The 18,899-nt window shown below is 36.6% G+C and overlaps 1 protein-coding gene across 5 annotated transcripts in view; it reads left to right on the top strand.

Moving 5' to 3' along the window:
• The window catches only part of EFEMP1 (EGF containing fibulin extracellular matrix protein 1), a 54,660-nt gene extending 36,264 nt beyond the window's left edge, over nucleotides 1-18,396 (top strand). For all 5 annotated transcript variants that reach the window (XM_016162566.2, XM_016162567.2, XM_016162570.2 and 2 more), the window contains 7 exons: nucleotides 1,684-1,806; nucleotides 5,311-5,430; nucleotides 6,411-6,530; nucleotides 7,835-7,954; nucleotides 12,147-12,270; nucleotides 12,355-12,550; nucleotides 17,756-18,396. In XM_016162566.2, the coding sequence (XP_016018052.1) occupies nucleotides 1,684-1,806; nucleotides 5,311-5,430; nucleotides 6,411-6,530; nucleotides 7,835-7,954; nucleotides 12,147-12,270; nucleotides 12,355-12,550; nucleotides 17,756-17,917 (965 nt within the window). In that variant the 3' untranslated portion in view covers nucleotides 17,918-18,396. The remainder of the gene's footprint in view (nucleotides 1-1,683; nucleotides 1,807-5,310; nucleotides 5,431-6,410; nucleotides 6,531-7,834; nucleotides 7,955-12,146; nucleotides 12,271-12,354; nucleotides 12,551-17,755) is intronic.
• The last annotated feature ends 503 nt before the right edge of the window (nucleotides 18,397-18,899 follow it).

Below are 18,899 nucleotides of genomic sequence, written 5' to 3'. Positions count from 1 at the left end.
CATATGAGCAAATAATAAAAGACACAAAAAAGAACATAATTTCAAAGCAAGATTGCTGAACCTTTGCGTAGTACCTAAAAAAGGACAGAGTTGTAATCACCGATTCGAAAATAAAAATATAATAATCATAAATTTTAAAACAAAAATAAAAAATAAAAATAAATTTACCAAAACTTAAAAAACTGTGTTCAAAGAATTATGTAAGTAGATACTTTAATAGGTTATTATCCAATAAACAGCTATACATCCCTCGAGTATTTTTCATTTCCCCTCCCTCTTTCTTTTGGAAAGAATCTCTCTTCTCATTTCCACACCCAGCTACTCAAAGCCCATATCTGAGAACAACCCTCTTATAATCTGAACTTCCTACATTATCACACTGGGTAGTGTAAGTGCAGTAATTCTCCTTAGAAATGTATGAAAGATGAATGGCAACTCTGAGCTTTTTAAAGGGAAGGGCAGGAATTGAGGAATAAATTGTAACTAACTGATGGCTCATTTTTTTTTTTATTATTGATTCCTGGTCTATTTCTTCCAAAGCACCACCCTGGGTCTACCATAGTGATTTTCTAAGACCTCCTAAACTTGTCACAGTTTTTATACTAAATTTGCCTTCAGGGAATTACAAGGCTATATTTTTTAATGACACTTAGAGTTTTTATTATTAGGTGAAGAATGCCAAAATCACATAAGCCTTTCATTTGTGCTGTGTAACTTCATAATGTGAGAGATATGAATGAATGCCAAGGTGATGTAGATAAGGCAAAATTAAATTTCACTTATAAACGAATGTGTAATATAAATGTATACTCACAGATTCACATCACATTTTGATCCCAAAGAAATTTATTATAACAGGTTCATTATGACTGAGCATTTTTTACTTTTCTAGGACTATAATCTACCAATTCTTTAAAGCATCTTTTGTATATTATTTCTGGGATTGAAATGCTTTGGGAAAATATATATTTCACACTACGCCAGCTATCTCTCCTAGAGGAATATGACCAAATTAAATCCTTTACATTTTTAAATTTGCAATAAAAAGTTTATACAGTCATGTTACCCTAAAGTTTGAACACACACACACACACACACACACAAAACAACAACAACAACATGGAATGCATAATATTAAAGTTTGATTTATACCCCATTATTGTGCAGTTTTAGAAATTGTCAATAAAAATAATCTCAAATGTAATATATTGAATGGGGAAAAAACTATCATACAATTTATTTACATTTTAGAAAATAGAAAATAATATCATATATTCTAATGGGTACATATTTGTTTACTAAAAGTATAAAAACATCTCAGGAAAGGATGCACATTGACCAGGATAGTGGTACGTTGCGGGGTAAAGGGTTGAAGATGGAGTAAGGCTTTAGCTATTTCTGAAATGTTTCATTTCTTAACAAAATAACAGCTGAGGCAAGCACAGAAAAATGTTAGCATTTGTTAAATCTGAGTGGTACACTCTGGCATCTATGAAATTATTTTCTTAATACTCGAAACAATTTATCATTTTAAATATTTCCAATGAAACAGTATTGCAAAACAATGTTTTAAGAATGAAGTAAAAACTCAGTTTCCTTAAGAAAGGTATTGTGACAATCAGAGGAAATATAAACATCTTCGCAAACAGCTTAAACCCTTTTTATGTTGCATGTCTTTAACAGACATAGATGAATGTGCTGCAGGGACGCACAGCTGCAGAACCGACCAAGTGTGCATCAATTTACGAGGCTCCTTTGCCTGTCAGTGCCTTCCAGGGTATCAGAAGCGAGGAGAGCAGTGTGTAGGTAAGTGCCACAGTGCAGTAAGCAAAGTCCTGTCTTAAGCATCTTAATTGTTTAAACTTCAGGCATTCAAAACAAAGCATATTTATTTTGAGAATAATAACTAACTGACAACTGCTTATCTTTTCATTGACTGCCAATTCATTTTTCACATTTATGAGAAAGAACTAATAAAAGTCGAGCATATTCTGGATAGCAGAGTTTGGTTACATGTTAGACTAAATAAAATCAGAAATTTGGGGTATGAATGGGACCACAAAAGCAACTGAGAAAATAATTTTCAGTTAGCTATTTGGGGATCATAGTACTTAAACACTGATGATACAGGCTTCATTCACTTGTTTTAGCATAGCACAGTTTATAGGGCAAATGGTGAGGTTCAAATCCCAGCTCCACCTCTAACTCACTTTGAGACCTGGATGAGTTACTGAGATTCTCTGTCTTACTTTTTTCCTGTGTACTATAGAGATAATATTAGCATCTACCTCAGGAGCTCATGTATGAAACTGCTAACGAGAATGCCTGGTGCTGGGCTGAATAGTTGTGTGTCATCATTATATAATGAGTTAACATACTAAACATTCTTTATACTACAAGTAGGCGCAGTGCTAGGAATGCAAAGCCAAGTGCAGCATGCGCCTCAACTTGAGAGCTCTAGTAGAGCTCTCTGAAGGCCAAGGCCAGGTCTAGTTTGTGTCACTGCTGTCTCCTTAGTCCCTGAAGAGTACCCACCAAGCAGATATTCTAGGCATGTTTTTTAAATGACACATATGGAGAGGCTGACTGACAAGTAAAAGGTAAACTAAAGTGTTCTGAGTTCAGTTGTGAAGCCTAGCACGAGGCATGAAACTCTTTAACTGACTCCCTCTGTCCATTAATTTACATACCACCTCTTACCATAGATCAATGAAGAGACCTTATTTCTTCTTAGGAACAGATCAGGATGTGGGGACAAACAACCAGCACCATTTTCACTTGAGAATGTGAGCTGTCGATGTCAAGATATCCACACTGACACCAAAGCTTTACCCACTGTATTAGTCAGGAAAATAAACAATTGAGAGCATAGGAGTACAGAAAAAGAACTAATCCAAACTACTCTGGGAAGAATCAAAGAGAATGAAAGTTATGGTTGCAGCCTTTACGCTATGGTAGGAGATATTCTTATACTCAGATCTAATCGTGTGTAATCCCCTTACCCATAGAATCAGCTCTACATTTCTCACCATAGTATGTAAGGTCTTCTCTAATCTGATCCTTGTCCAGCTCTGAACACCCCTCTACCATCGAAAAATATATATTTATACTCCGGCTTTATCCCACATACATCACATAGTGTCACACTTTGGTGCTCCTACATAAGCTCTTTGAGCACAGGAACAGGCACTTCTGGCAAACTCCTATTCAACTCTCAAATCACAGCTCAGGGTTATTCCCTCTGGTAAGCTGTCCATGGTCTACCCTGATAATAATTAGTCACCTCTCCTCTCTGCCGGTACATCTCAAATTTTGATTGATCCTTGTTTATGAATTTCCTGTCTGTTGCAGATTAATTCTTCTATAAAGTATAATTAAAATGTTGTGGTAGCACCAAACTGCTATACGTAAATAAGTACTATTATTTTCCAGACTTATTTGTTGCAGAGTGGTCCAACTAGTTCATGGACCAGCCACAGTCAACAAGCCACACTCGGAGTAGCACAATGCTCCCTCTAGACCTTATACACCCTTCTATGATCTTATCATTCCATGCAGTAATCTGTTTTCATGCCCATCTTCCACACTAGATAAGGGTAGAATGTATGTATATTTACCATCATTATAAACCTGTAGTGCTAAACACAATGCTAGCAAATAGCAATGGTTAGATGAATGTTTACTGGTTGCAAAGTCACACATCATATATTCATCAAATATTTATTGAGGGCTGACTGTATGCCAGGCACTATTCCATCATGGTGTTGGACCATCATGGTGAACAGATTTTATAGAATCATAGCCCTCATGGAGCTATTAGAAAGTACTATTTATATAAGTTAGCTATTGAGACTACCACTTGGCTATAATACTAGGTATTAGGAGGAACTATGCTAAAATTGCTCTTAGTACAATGTTTCTAGTCATTCAACTAATATTTATTGAGCACCTACTATGCCAGGCTCTGTTTTATTTGCCATGTGTTATAGTGAAGGAGACAAGCAAGAGGCAAATAAACCCATAACACAATGTCAAGAAGTGTTAATGGCTACAAAGAAATACAAAACAGGGCAAGGGGATAGATCATGCAAGAGAAGCTATTTTATATGGATGGTCAGAGATGGCCTTCCTGAGGTGACATTTGAGCAGATACTTAAATAAATGAGGGGGGGAATTCATGTAAATATCATTATCATTTGTTTTAATATTCAAGTTATATCAAATAGATTTTGCAAATTATTAATAGTAGCTCCCATTTGTTTTCCTGTTTTGTGTGAGGAAATTTGCCTACATTATTTTATATAATCCTTTCAACAATTCTACCACATTGTTGTACTATTACTTACAGAGGAAGAAATGGAAGCTCCAAGAGGTTAATACCAACCTAATAACTGCCAGAAGATTTAAACTCAGGTTATTCTGAGGCCACTTGGTCAGACTGCCTCCTACACTTTCAGTTATTTAAATATCAGAAGAGCTCAGCATAAAGTTTAGTTTTCATTTTTAGGATAAGATGGTGTCACTACATAGTCTTACATTATACATGCATAATTGTTATTTTAAATTACACATGCCATGTTGGAATTGTCACAAAGTATAGAGTCATAAGTTAATGAAATTTTATTATGCTTCTAAGATGTTAATCCTACTCTGCAAGTTCTCAATTGAGAATTTTATAGGTGGAAGTATATGAGAAAGACAGGGGCTGGAATGCTTCATCAATATATCAGAAGGGCACTTTTGTTTAGCATCCTATTCCTTACATAGTGTTCTTTCATTTGAGTCTCACAGAAACTTCATAAGGTACATATAACAAGCATTACTATCCATATTTTACAAAAGAGAAAACCAGGATACTGAATGTTTAAGTGACTTTGCCAAACTCACCAAGTAAGCAACAGCCTATACCTTCTTTCTCTTTGTTTTAGGCTATATTACTCAATTCTTTTGTAGTTCTTTTTTACTTCTGTCATTATATATAAGCTTCTAGAGCCTCAAACTGACATTCATATATATATATATGAAATAGTCTTAATTACTTTTTTCTCTTTTAAATCTCAGCCCACCCAGCCAAGTTTATGAAGTCTTTCTTCTTAACACCTCACTTAACTGTAGAGTGTAGAGAAAAGTATATTTAAAACACATACATCCTAATTTGAAAAAAAAGGAAAAGGAAAAGAATTACTTTTAAAATAAAGGTCTTCTCTCGGTAGTATTTTCTAGATAATGTTCTGCTGAGAACTTGAGAGCAAATAGCTATGGATAATCAATAATACAGTTCTCTTTGTGTGTGTATACCTGATAACCTAGATATAGATGAATGCACCATGCCTCCCTATTGCCACCAAAGATGCGTGAACACACCAGGATCATTTTATTGCCAGTGCAGTCCTGGGTTTCAGTTGGCGGCAAACAACTACACTTGCGTAGGTAAGCCTTTTGGGAACTGCCATCCTGACTGATTTCTGTCTTCTACAAAAGCAAACCCCATGCCACATTGCAGTACTCCAGTTTTCTGTGCTCTTGAGTGAACTGGTTTCCATCAACTTCCCTGTATAAAGCTAAAATTACAATAACCAATATGTTCCTTACGACACATCACGATGTGAATGGAAAACTTTGTTAACCTTGGTTTTAGTTCTTCTCTGTGGGTGTATCAAAAAATGAAAAAATACAGATCCATTGATGTACATACACCACTTAGTCAAAAGTGTGAGATATAAATGCTGAAGGTGCCAAAGAGGTTATTGCAAGTTCAACTACATAAACTTTCCACTGAAAGTGCATCTGATTTTTACATGCTTCTTCTCCCCTTTCAGAATGCAATGTCACGGCATACAATTTTAAGATTGGCATGACATGGAAAGAATCTAGTGCAGGAAAATGGCTTTTTACAATATTTTCAGTGCCTAGAGCATTGCAAAACTCTGTATGGGTCTCAAAGGCTTATGTTATAATTGTAATGGAATTTAACAGGACTCATTTAAAAAGTAATAAATAGCACAGATAAATCTTCCCTATGCATGCTGAGAGACTGTATCAGGATGAGCGTCTTATATTAATTACTTATAGACCTGGTATTTTGCATCTGAACAACAAAAAAAGAAAATAGATACTGGAATGTATACTTATTAGAATCATTAAATTCTTTTGGGAAGATTCATCAAATCCCAAAATATCTGTCATTCCTAGAAAAAAAATATTCTGGTATTTCTAAAAGAAGTATGTGACAGATGTTTGAAGCTGTTCCAACAAATATGAAACCTGAATGGATGTTATCCAGTGAGCTTCTGCAGGGCAAACAATCCAGCTAGGGAATTACTCACTTATCATCAGATGACATAGGTACAAAAGAGCAAGAATATGTTTAAAGACATAGATATATAAATGTATATAACCTTTCTTTTCAGATATAAACGAATGCGATGCCAGCAATCAATGTGCTCAGCAATGCTACAACATTCTTGGTTCATTCATCTGTCAGTGTAATCAAGGATATGAGCTAAGTAGTGACAGACTCAACTGTGAAGGTAAATATTTTCCAAATAATTTTAATAAGACCCCAATCCCTTTGATTGCTGTTCATTTTTCTGATTATGTGCCTGTATATGAATTTATTTTTCTGATTATGTCCCTGTTTATGTGCCTGTATATGAATTTATTTTTCTGATTATGTCCCCAAATTTTATCCATAGAAATTCTATTCACAAATTTAGTTAGTTCAGTTGTAACATTGACTTTTTTATATGTTATCAAGAGAGAGGAGAAGAAAAGAATCACTGAAATATTAAGATGCAGAGTGAATCTAATAATTAGAAAGGGTGCTCTAGTGTTTTGCTTCTCAAAGTGTGATCCAATAGCCAGCAGCATTGGCACTTCCTGGGAGCTTATGAGAAATGCATAATCTCAGGCCCTAGCCCAGATTTACTGAGTCAGATTCTTCATCTAAATCCAGGTGACTGGTGTGCATATTTAAGTACAAAAAATGCTGATTGCATGTCAGAAACATTAGGATGTAAACCAAGATACCTGGCCCCTAGTTGTATTCTTGCCATTGTGTGACTTGGACACATTTCTTAAGTTGTTTGAGTTTCACTTTCCACATGAGGGAAAAAAGGGCCATTGAACTGAAGAAATGACCTTTAGAGTCCATCGCATGTTCCACTGTATAATTAAAAGGCATAAGACATCCTGGAGGGGTGCCACTGATACTTGATGTTCCTGATTTCTTCATGGACCCTACCAGCTTTACTTGGGGTTACGAAGGTCATACCTCACCCAGAAAGGCCTCACATCATGCTACTATGCTCAAAAACAAAAGGCTCTGGCTCTGGACAATTGCCTCTACTCTTCGAAGCAAATTATAAGGACATCACTGTTTAGAAATCCAAAGCATTCTGCCACTGAAGGCCAGATATTGCCAGGATGTCACCTCTAGAAGCTAGCACAGTTCAAAGCTCAGATGAGCTTGTCAGCAAAGCCACCCAATTTCTGAGAAAGCAAATACAAATCTGCATCATGGGTGGGTCTGCAGTGCCCAAACAGAAAAGCATCGATGATAAACCAATTCATTCACTCTCTTCAGCCTATATGGTTTGCTCCAGGATTTGCCAAACTGTCAACAATGATTTGAGTAAAACTGATGGTAAGACAAAGTTTTTGTGCTATGGAGTTCTAGGGGGAATGAGCCGATATTGTTAGAATTTGCCCTTGAGCTTCTTATAAAGCATTTTATTTCCATTACAGAGTTTACAGCGTTTTTATTACCTCATCAAAAAAAAATTACCAGTGTAGTTTTTCAACTCTGTGACCTTGCTCTCCTCTGATTCAACAGACATTGATGAATGCAGAACCTCAAACTACCTGTGTCAATATCAGTGTGTCAATGAACCTGGGAAATTCTCATGTATGTGCCCCCAGGGATACCAAGTGGTGAGAGGTAGAACATGTCAGGGTAAGTTTATTGTTTTTGTATCTGCTGTGTTTAGTTTTTACCAGGAAGAGCATAGAGGAAGTTATAGGATTCTCTACCATAGACTTTTATGTTTTCCAACTTGAATATACAATCTGAACTCTTTTTTCCCCCTGCTCATTATGAGATATGCACATCTCATAAAGAAGGTATTCACAAGAAAGAGGGTATTCACTATTAGTATCTGCTTTTCTTGAAATTGAAAGTAATTGTTTTTCTTTCTTAAAATATAAATAATTTTAAGAAAATATTGATATCCCTTCTATATAGCCTACATAATCTCCATGACATACATCTTCTAATCATCCACCAGAAAAGATTCAATTATTAAAATATTTGGCCATGAGTTTGAGTCTAGAGCATAAGGTTAATATGTGGGTTAGGCATACCTTAAACTAGTCTCAGTTCTCTAACACAGAGCTCCCCAGACCCAGGGCTACAGACTGGCACCAGTTGGTGGCCAGTTAGGAACCAGGCCACACAGCCAGAGGTGAGTGGCAGGCCAGCGAGCGATGCTTCATCTGCGTTTGTAGTCATTCCCCAGGTGCATCATCACCTCAGTTCCACCTCATAACATCAGGCATTAGATTCTCACAGGAGCACCAAGCACGGGTGCCAAAAAGGTTGAGGACCACTTCTCTAAAATACACAAGATGATAAATTGGGTAGTAGTTTAGATGCTGAGAAAATCAGCCTTATGTGTATTAAAATGTGCTTGAATTCTCTGGCAAACAACTATTAATTCAAAAATAGCTAATGTCCTTGGGTCCAGTTTTAAAATAAGCATTCAGGTGATCTCCACATGTACACACAGGTGGAAGAAGCAGCTCTCTACTTAATATGATTTCAGAGACTCTCTGGAAGATCTGAAAATATACACCCTTCTCTCCCTACCATCCATGCTGCATTGAAATTTCTTTAACAGGGAAGAGACTGCTCAGATAAAATTAAAAACATAAATAATCCTGGAAAAGCTAGTGCAAACACTTACAGTTATATAAAGCAATGAGAAAATGAAAAAAAAATGACTGAACTTGAAGCCAGAAAATCTGTTTGAGTCCTAGCTGTACTGCATGCATTCTATCTGTACAGTCTTTAACAAATTATCAAACCTCTCAGCTTTCTCATTTGGAAAAGAGAGTTGAGGGAGGAAAATGGAATGATATGTGTAAAAACTATTTGTAAAGTATACAACCTGTATAATTCAAGATGTTTTATGAAATTTATCTAGCAACGTAAATGACTAGTAGCAAATCTTCTCTAGAGAGTCCTTTCTAATCAGAATTGAGAGAGGGCACACAGAGCAGTAAAATTCTGTTAAGAAAGGGAAAGACAACAAGGAAAGGAAACATGAGATTCTCAGCCTGTATCATAATTTTACGGAAAAATGTTAACTCAGAGGAATATCCATGACCTGGGATTTATTAGTATGCATATGATTATTCAGCTTGACTCCAACCACCAGATATGTGCACAATCGGAATGTCATTCATTGCACAATGAACATCTTTACGCCCCTTTCCAGGTTACTAGAGACTCTGTAATGTTAATTGTGGAAAAATATTGCATTGCAATGGTTTATTTTCTGAACCCTAATTGAGACTTAACATGAATATTACATGCAGGAAAATGTTAGCCAGGGCATATCTTAATCAATTTCCCTGGAGTCTTTCAAGCACATGTCTATGTGTTTCTCATAATAAATAGATTTGATATTCAGCAAAATTAATGTGCAGTGGAATCTTATCTTCCTAGTCTGTATATCTGGAAACATTTTATCTGTTATAATTAAAGGTGAAAATGCTTTGGAATTTCAAATAGGGGATTCATGAATGTTATATCTTGAAGACATACAACTTCAGAATATTTGGTCAAGCCAAACCATTTTTCTTTTGCGTGAAAGAGACGTACATTCTTTTAAGGTACAAAGCAATTGGTTTCCGCCACTGAAACCATCCCTTCCCATCCTCGTCCACAGACTAAAGTAAAACTGAAAGAATATGGATTCTTATATTCTTCTAAAAGCTTATTTGGAGGATGGGATAACTTTTCCCATTTCCATAGCCTTACAAAAATAAAAACTGGGTGGGGGACAGCAGGAAAGGGAGAGACATGAAAACAGAGACAAAGAGAGAATATACATACACATAAACACACTCATCACATTGTAATACTATTAATAACTTCCAGAAAAACTTCCAGAATGATTAAAGTTTCGATTATGGTAGGCTCTAAATTAAATTACTGCCTGTATTAAATGAAATTATCATATAAAATTTCCTTTTGCTGCTGGATTCTATAACAAACGAGTCTTAGTTTTCTCTGTATCTAAATAGCACCTTTATTTTTTTAAAAAGGTGAAAAATATTGAAAAGATAAGTCAATTGTGATTTCTTCTGAAAAATTTAAGTTCTTCCTTTAGCCATAGCCAGTCCAAAAAAAAGACACCTCCTGCACTTGACTCTTGGAAACCTCAGAGCTTTTCCAGTCTTCTTTCAGTTTCCAGATAGCTTTAGCCAGTTCGAAAACTAAAAGAAAGTTGTTGTTGTTGTTGTTGTTGTTGTTGTTGTTGTTATTGTTTTTCTCTCCAAAAGACAAAGCATGGAATTATTCTAATTTAGAGGGTGCAATACCTTGCAGTGGAAAGTTCCCTGTCACTAACTATATGGAGTCTGGGTCAGCTACTTAACCCTTATTTTTTTTTTCCTCTATGTCAAATAGAGATAATATCTTTCTCATCTATCTCCATGTGTTTTGTGTGAAGAGCAACATAGTTCAATTTAATATTTCTTTAAAAGTCAGGTGCCCACAGCTCATTAATGCTAGGTGATGAAGGGATATAAAGATGTCAGATAGTTCTTGTCCTTATGGAGTTTACAAGGTAACAGAAGGGTGAGGCAAAAATGCATATTTCAATAATGCAAAGTAGAAAGAATAAAGGTCCAAAAAGAAGACTTTGAGGTATGAGAATTCAGAGAGGAGAAAGAGAGCATATCCCAACCACTAGCCCATGCCTGGCTTGCAGCAAGGATTCGGTAAATTATTTATGGAATGAGTAAATCAACGAATGAAAATATCCAATTGTGGGGAAAGAATGATTCAGAAAAGGCTTATATTGAATAAATCCAAATTATTATTCAAGTGTGAAGGGAAATAGACATAGATAGAGATGTGGCTATTAATATAATTGTTGTTGTCATCGTCGTCGTTGTTAGTGTAATGGCTCGCAGGTGAAACTGTCTTCTCAGATGTTGTCTGTGAGCTCCTAATTCCTAAATCTAAAATCGGTCTTTGCCCAGCCTGGCTTATCCACAACCCTCTTTCCCAGGACTTTCTCATCCCTGACTTCCTTGCACTACCTTTTCCCTGGGTTGCCTCTCACAGCTGATAACTCCCTTCCTTAAGTCTTTTTATTCCACATTGTCTTTAAATAGCTATGCTCTACAAGGTGGAACACTTCATAGCTTCATTCTTGTGCTGTGCTTCCTTTGGACAGTATAATCAACTCCTAGGGCATCACTATCTACCAGCAAGCTATGGCTTACGGAAACCATATTTCTAGCCTTTACATTTCTCTGAAGATCCTGAGCCAGATGATAAACTGCTCTCTCCTTAATTATTGCTTGCTGCTTTCTCAGCCTGGAAGGTCCTCCTCATGCCAACCATGAAAATCCCATCTAACTACCCCCCGTCAAGGCCAAGTTTAGATGCTTCCTCCTTCCTTTGCCTTCCCTAATTCCCCAGGCAGCAGAATTAATCAATTCTGCTTCTACTCTTCCAGTGCACTTATTAATCTCTTAGTTAATTCCACTATATTTATAATTGTTGCCATATCTATATTCCTAACTAAATTATAATCTCCCCGAGGGCAAGAAGTGGTGTCTTTCACTTTTATGTAAGTAGGGTCAGTGGCTAGCAGTTGGCTTTGAATTCAACAAATGAATAATAGGTACTTGATAAAATATCATGAAATGACACATATCAATCTGTCTTGAATGGATCAGCTACATCTATCCTGAATTAAATGCAGTGAACTTAGGTCCCACCCAGTCTTGGGTTTAAAGCCAAATAAACATGGTCTAGATTCCCAAATACCTCCTTCCTTGCAAACCTGAATCTTCCACTTATGCAATTTCCTTAGATCAGTAAACTCTTTCACCCTGTGTCTCTACAGATATAAATGAGTGTGAGACCACAAATGAATGTCGGGAAGATGAAATGTGTTGGAATTATCATGGTGGCTTCCGTTGTTACCCACGAAATCCTTGTCAAGATCCTTATGTTCTAACATCAGAGAAGTAAGAAAAATCAGAACTTTTAAAAGTGAGAATTTTCTGGTCTTACCAAGCCAAACTGTTTAATATTTTTGTTTGCCTTTGCAGTCGATGTGTTTGCTCAGTCTCAAATGCAGTGTGCCGAGAACTTCCCCAGTCCATAGTCTACAAATACATGAGCATCCGATCTGATAGGTCTGTGCCATCAGACATCTTCCAGATACAGGCCACAACCATTTATGCCAACACTATTAATACTTTTCAGATTAAATCTGGAAATGAAAATGGAGAGTTCTACCTAAGAGTAAGTATCCTGAGGACAGCCTTAGCTGTTGGGAAAGGTTAAAGTTTGTTGTTGTTGTTTGATAATATTCATGTGGAAAGAAAGCTAACATTTAAAGAATGTTTATGTGCAGGCATTGCACATATGCATGATCTCATTTAATCCTCTTGGTAACACTGTCAGATAGATATTAATATTTATCTCCATTTTTACAGAAGAGAAAGGCGAGACTCAGAGAGATTAAGTAGCTTCTCTAAAGTCACTCAGACAATTTGCAGACTCTTATAGAGTTGTATGTGGCCATCAAAACACAAGTCTACACGCTCACATGTACACATACACACACCAAATAGATATCACAGATTAGCGATGGTTATTTAATTGTACATAGAAAAATTAATTTCTGGAGAGCTTTTCAAAAACCATGAATTCCTTTTTGTTTACATTCACAAGATTGTTTACATTTGCACCAAAACTAATTCCCTGAACCATATGTATTAATAGTTGTTACACACTTGTAAACCCCCAGACAGACCATGCGAGGTCACCTTTGTGTTTTCCCTTTCTTTCACTGCCTGTATGAAATCCTTCTCTGAAGTCTGCCATTTCTTTCTTCATAGTGTCCCCTGGGTTATTTTTGTTCCCTCATGCCTCTGCCTCTTTTCCTTTAAACTGGCTCTCAGCACCTCCCCAGTTCCTCTAAGAGATTCCGAGCAGATCTCCCTGACTCAAGTGCCTCAACCTTCCAGTCCCCCCTGCAAAATCTCAGCAAGTTCATTTTAGGTTAAACTTCTGACATATTTTAAATATGGCTCACCACTTCATGTGAAAATGATGGCATCCCACCAAGCAGTTTGCAGGGTTACAGTAACTGTTTCACGCTAAGGATGTTATTCATCCAGTTACAATTTTCTCAAAACTCCTTTGGGCACTCTTCATTTTTAATCAGATTTTAAAGTCAATATTTCATTTTGAGAATATGAAAAGTAATTTGGGAAATTCATCCTTGTGGTAAAGTTTACAGATTTTTAATGTTTACACGTTTATGCTGTTCTTTGATATATTAAGTTCCCTTCCAGCTCCAGAATTATGTGATTCTGTTTCTTTGCCAGTAAATTAGAAATGATTAATTTCTCATGACCAACTTCTGAAGAGAAAAAACAAACCCAAAATACAATCTATTACTATTCTTTTTTCTAATAGCTAAGAATAAACTCCTGTAACATTTGATGCTTTAGATTTGACATATACTAGATATTTGTAAGAAGTTTACTCTAAATGAATTTCACACAGTTCAGATAATACCAATTTAATAATGCTAGCCCAAAGGAATAACATTACTTGTAACTCATGGCAATAAAATAGGTTTATCTAAAAATCTTCTTTAAAAATAATTTTCCATTTTAAACTCTTAGCCATAATTTAAGAAAATAAAATTTCCTAGCAGAATCAACAAACAGTTAAGCAAAGTCCCAGCATGTTTTTTCCTTGCCATAAACATGGCATTTTAAAAGTTTTATGGTTTATATCAGTGCATTTATCAACTTGATGTTTTCAAAAATACAGTGTTTTTCTCAAGTAAAATCCTTTTCTCATGAATGATCTAAAACGTTGCTCATTTTGATAATCCTAGAGTTAAATAATGTTAAATTATTTGAAATGAAAAACTATTTAAAATCATAAAAACATTTCAAGATTATCTTTTAACACATAATTCAAAAAGTATTTGGATCAAATCTTACAAAATTTCTCCAGTGAAATTCCACTTGTGCATAGGGCATTTAATGCATAAGGATCAATTAGCAGGCCTTAATTAATATCTGCTGTATTCTCAGCTCCATGTTAGGTACATGTAATACACAGCTCCTTATTTCAAAGAGCTTTAAACATTACTATGTGGCAAAAGTTAACATCTTTCAGAAACAGAATGGGGAAAGTTTATGTTTTAAGCCATGGTCCGAGACATCAAAAATTAACATGGGTCAGAATAGCCAAAGAATGTTTCTTCATGGTCATGAGACTGGACTTGATCCTTGAAAGGGATATAGGATTTTATTTATATTCCCTTGGGGAGAATACTGAGAAACCCTTCTTCCCTAGAAAAGAGGACATATTGTAAAGAAGTCCTACATGAATTTAAGGTAGACCACCATCCTCCTCCCATCCCACTCAATATCTATCCTCTCTTACTGAGCCTTATTTTTTCTTCATAGCCCTTACCGACACCTTACAATGGTATTCATTTGTCTATGTCACCCACTAGAGTGTGAGTGTAATGAGAGTAGAGACTTTAGCTGTCTATCTGCTCTTCTATGCACAGCACATAGAATGGTACCTGGCACATAACAGGTACTTTTTAAATAAATTTAATTCAATCTGTACCTTCAGTATTACTGTTACCTACAAGGGGCAAGCACCATCTTAGGTCCTAGAGACAAGACTAAGCTGATTCCTGCCCCAGTAGAGCTTATAGTCAAGACATCGAACAAGCATTCACAAATGTGCTGAATAGTATAACTGAGCATTGCAAGTTGTTCATGAGAGTATAACAAGTCGACCCCTAAGCCAGATAGGAGTGGTCTGTGAGCCTCTTAGAAGAAGTTGATTTAAGCTGAAAACTAGAAATTGGAGAGTAGCAAATGGGAGGAATAAGTGCTATAAGTGGAATGGCTTGAAGGGAGCCTGGAGAGATGAGCAAGGCCTAGATCACACAACGCCTTAGAGACCATGTTAAGGGTTTCAAATAGAGGAGTCACTATTATAGTTTCATGTTAAAAAGATGCACTGCTACACTGTAGAATCTGGATTGGAGTGGATCAAGATTGGAAATGGAAAGACCAGTAAATAGTTCGAGAGATGGGGCGGGGGGAGGGTGCGGGGGGGGGGGGTGTAGGGTGGCAGCAATGAGTCCAAAGAAGTGAACAGATTTATGAAGGAATACAAAGCACTTCATAATTTGTCAACCCATTTGCTATGAGGAAGTGGAGAAGAAGGAAGTATCAAGGATAACCTCCAAGTTTCTGCCTTGAGCAACAGTCAATGGTGATGCCATTTACTAAGGTAGAGAAGAAGGAGCCAATGTAGAGAGGAAGGTGAAGAGTTCAGTTTGGACATATTAAGTCCTGGTCTCCATGAGACATCCAGGTAAAGATGAACAGAGTGTTGGATGTGTGGGCTTGGAATTCAAAGTACACACTTTCAAGTCACCGGCAAATATGTGATAACTGAAGCCATGGCCATGGATAAGATAATTCAGGGACAGTGTAAAAGGAGTGGGTGAAATCATTCAGAAGAAAAGAGGACCTGGGATAAGGAGGGTCTAGATTATGAAGAATCTTCCTTTCTGTAATCTGATATGGGCACTATCATAATTGTCCAGTATCTTACCCTACGATTCCCTGGCCATCTCATCCCCCATGACATTCGGCTTCATGCCACACTGCCACCAACCCAGTTGCCACACACTAGACTTAGTTATCATTCTGAACAGTTCCATATAAGAATCTTAGTCTCCAATGATCCACCCAATCTTCCTCTCTCTCGTGCCCTCACTCCCACTCTATCTGCTCTGCACCCTCAAAGTGATGCTAGTCCCCTGAGCACCTTTAACTTTCTTCAAGTCTATCAACTGCTTGGTGGACCCTTGAACTACTCTGTCACCAACACCTCAACTACCTGTCCATCACCCCTGGATCAATCCCATAATCCATATCTATTTTCATACCCATCTTGTTAGCACAGATTAATAATACTATGTTTCCAACTTCAGATGAGTCCCCAGTATGCTCAACGATCTTTTATGTCTGCTCTTTAGCCCCTGATCTCAAATGTCCCCACATTCATTAAGTCCTTACACTCATCATTTTCAGTAAGTGGCCTCACTTTCTACTCTTCTGAAACCACTGAAGCATGAATTACTTGAACTTTGCATTCCATCCCCTACAAACTTGTCCATGTTTACATTCTCCCTCAAGTGTCCAAATACAAGGTTTCAATTCTGTCAGTCAAGGCCAACCTACCACCTGTATTCCTCATTCCATCTCCTCTAAAATCTTGTTCTGTCAAACTCCAGTCTACATCCTTCATATTTAACTTGCTTCTTCCTCTAGATGTTGGCCCCTCTCTCCTCCCTTCCTGGCCAAGGTTCTTAAAGCACAGTCTATAATAACAGTCTCTGCTTTCTCACTTTGTATCCTCACATCTTTATTGTCTGTTCCCACTACCTTACTGAAATCACTCTGGAAAAAAGCCAACAATGACATCCATGCTGCTAAATCCAGGGGATGTTTTTCAGTTCCAGTCTCCCTCAGCCTCTCCTGCTTTATTGGACACTGCTGGCCACTCATTTCTTTTCCGCTTAATCATCTGTTGCTTCTCACTTCCTTCAATGATCCTCCCCTGTCCACTCCTTAAATGTTGATCTCTGCCAGACCCAGTTTTATCACATGTGCATTCTCTCCCTTAGTTTAATGTCCAACCACTGAAGTGACTGCTAAATCTTAATTCACTGGTTCTATCCCTACGCTCCTCTTGTCATTCAGATGATTGCCACACATCTGTTTACTTGCCCTTCCAACTTCATCTGCCTTTGCTCTCCAGAACCCATTGCTATCTTCATCAAAATGAAATTGCATCCAGTTTTTCTGAACATACTTCTTTACAAAATTTCCATGTATCCTGGGTGAATCTTATCAGGTATTCAAAAGCCTTCCCTCAATTCTTGAGGGTCCCTCCTATCTTCCCATGTATTTATATACCTTTATATATCCTCATGTATACCTTTCATATGTCCATATATCAGCATTTGCCACATTCTATTGAAATTAATGTATCTTCAACTACTAGAACACAATAAACAGACTCATAATGTTGAAAAATGAAAGATAGCAAAGATGGTGTTACCAGCTCAAAAATTATCAGATTCTCACCTGAACTCCAGTCTCTGTAAAGGCTGGAAAAACTCAATAAAGATGATGAGAACATCAACAGAGAAGGACAAATAGAAAACAAATTAAAAAGCAGACCCCTGTAACCTGGAACTAATGATTGTGTACGGAAAAGGGATAAGATCATGGAAGGATTGGAACCAAGAAGGGACTAGTAATGACTTTTATCCCACCCTCAAAATTCTTCCCCTCATTCTAATAAGAGACATACTCACAAAAAATAGAAACTCCAATACAAGAAAAATTATTCTCTCCCTTTCTCTTTTGTCTTTTATTTTAGCAAACAAGTCCTGTAAGTGCAATGCTTGTGCTGGTGAAGTCTCTATCAGGACCAAGAGAATATATCGTGGACTTGGAGATGCTGACAGTCAACAGTTTAGGAACCTTTCGCACAAGCTCAGTGTTAAGATTGACAATAATAGTGGGGCCATTTTCATTTTAGTCATTTAAAAGAGTCCACTGCAGCCATTTAAATCAGCCAAAGAATATTGTTACCTTAAAGCACTATTTTATTTATAGACATATGTAGAACATCTACATCTATATACTGTACACTCACCAATAATTCAAACAATTACACCATGGTTTAAAGTGGGCATTTAATCTGTAAAGATTCAAAGTTTGTCTTATATACTATATGTAAATTAGACATTAATCCACTAAACTGATCTTCTTCAAGAGAGCTAATCATACTCTATCTGGTGAAACTTGGATTATTTTGTGTAAAAGTGGGACCAAGCAATGATTATCTTCTGTGGTGCTTAAGGAAACTTATTGTAGCTCCACTGACAGTCTTATAAGGAGACAGCCATCAAACATTGAATAGCAAGTTCAAGAATGAGTTTTTTTTAATTGCTTTGTAAGAAAATGGGAAAAGTCAATAAAGATATATTTCTTTAGAAAATGAGGATCTACCTACCATATTTGTGTTGGTTTTTATTTTCATGGTCAGTCTTAACATGGTTGATTTAGTAATAAATCATTATTGTATTAAATACTGGTTCTGTAGGATATTTAAAATTTTATCCGAAACTTTTGATTATGAATAAAAAAAACAGTAAGCAAAATTCCCAAAATGAATAAGGCATCCCCTAGAAAATTATTATATTGAGAAATCTATGGGGAGGAGATGAGAAAATGAATTCTTTCCAAACCACATTGGAGTTGACCTGAAGAAGCAAAATCAGTAACTTAGTTCAAGCAGCTAGAACAAAATACTATAAACTGGATGGCTTATAAACAACAGAATTTATTTCTCACAGTCTGGAGGCTAGAAGTCCAAGATCAGGATGCCAGCATGATTGGGTTCTGGTGAGAACCCTCTTCTGGCTTGCAGACTGATATCCTTACATGGTAGAAAGAGAGCTAGAGAGTTCTCTGGGGTCACTTTTATAAAAGCACTAATCCCATTCTTGAGGGTGAAA

Source organism: Rousettus aegyptiacus, unplaced genomic scaffold, assembly GCF_014176215.1.
Source record: "Rousettus aegyptiacus isolate mRouAeg1 unplaced genomic scaffold, mRouAeg1.p scaffold_m13_p_7, whole genome shotgun sequence".
Classification (NCBI taxonomy): Eukaryota; Metazoa; Chordata; class Mammalia; order Chiroptera; family Pteropodidae; genus Rousettus; species Rousettus aegyptiacus.
Note: the sequence above shows the minus strand (reverse complement) of the source record. Positions and strands in the feature narration are given on the sequence as shown.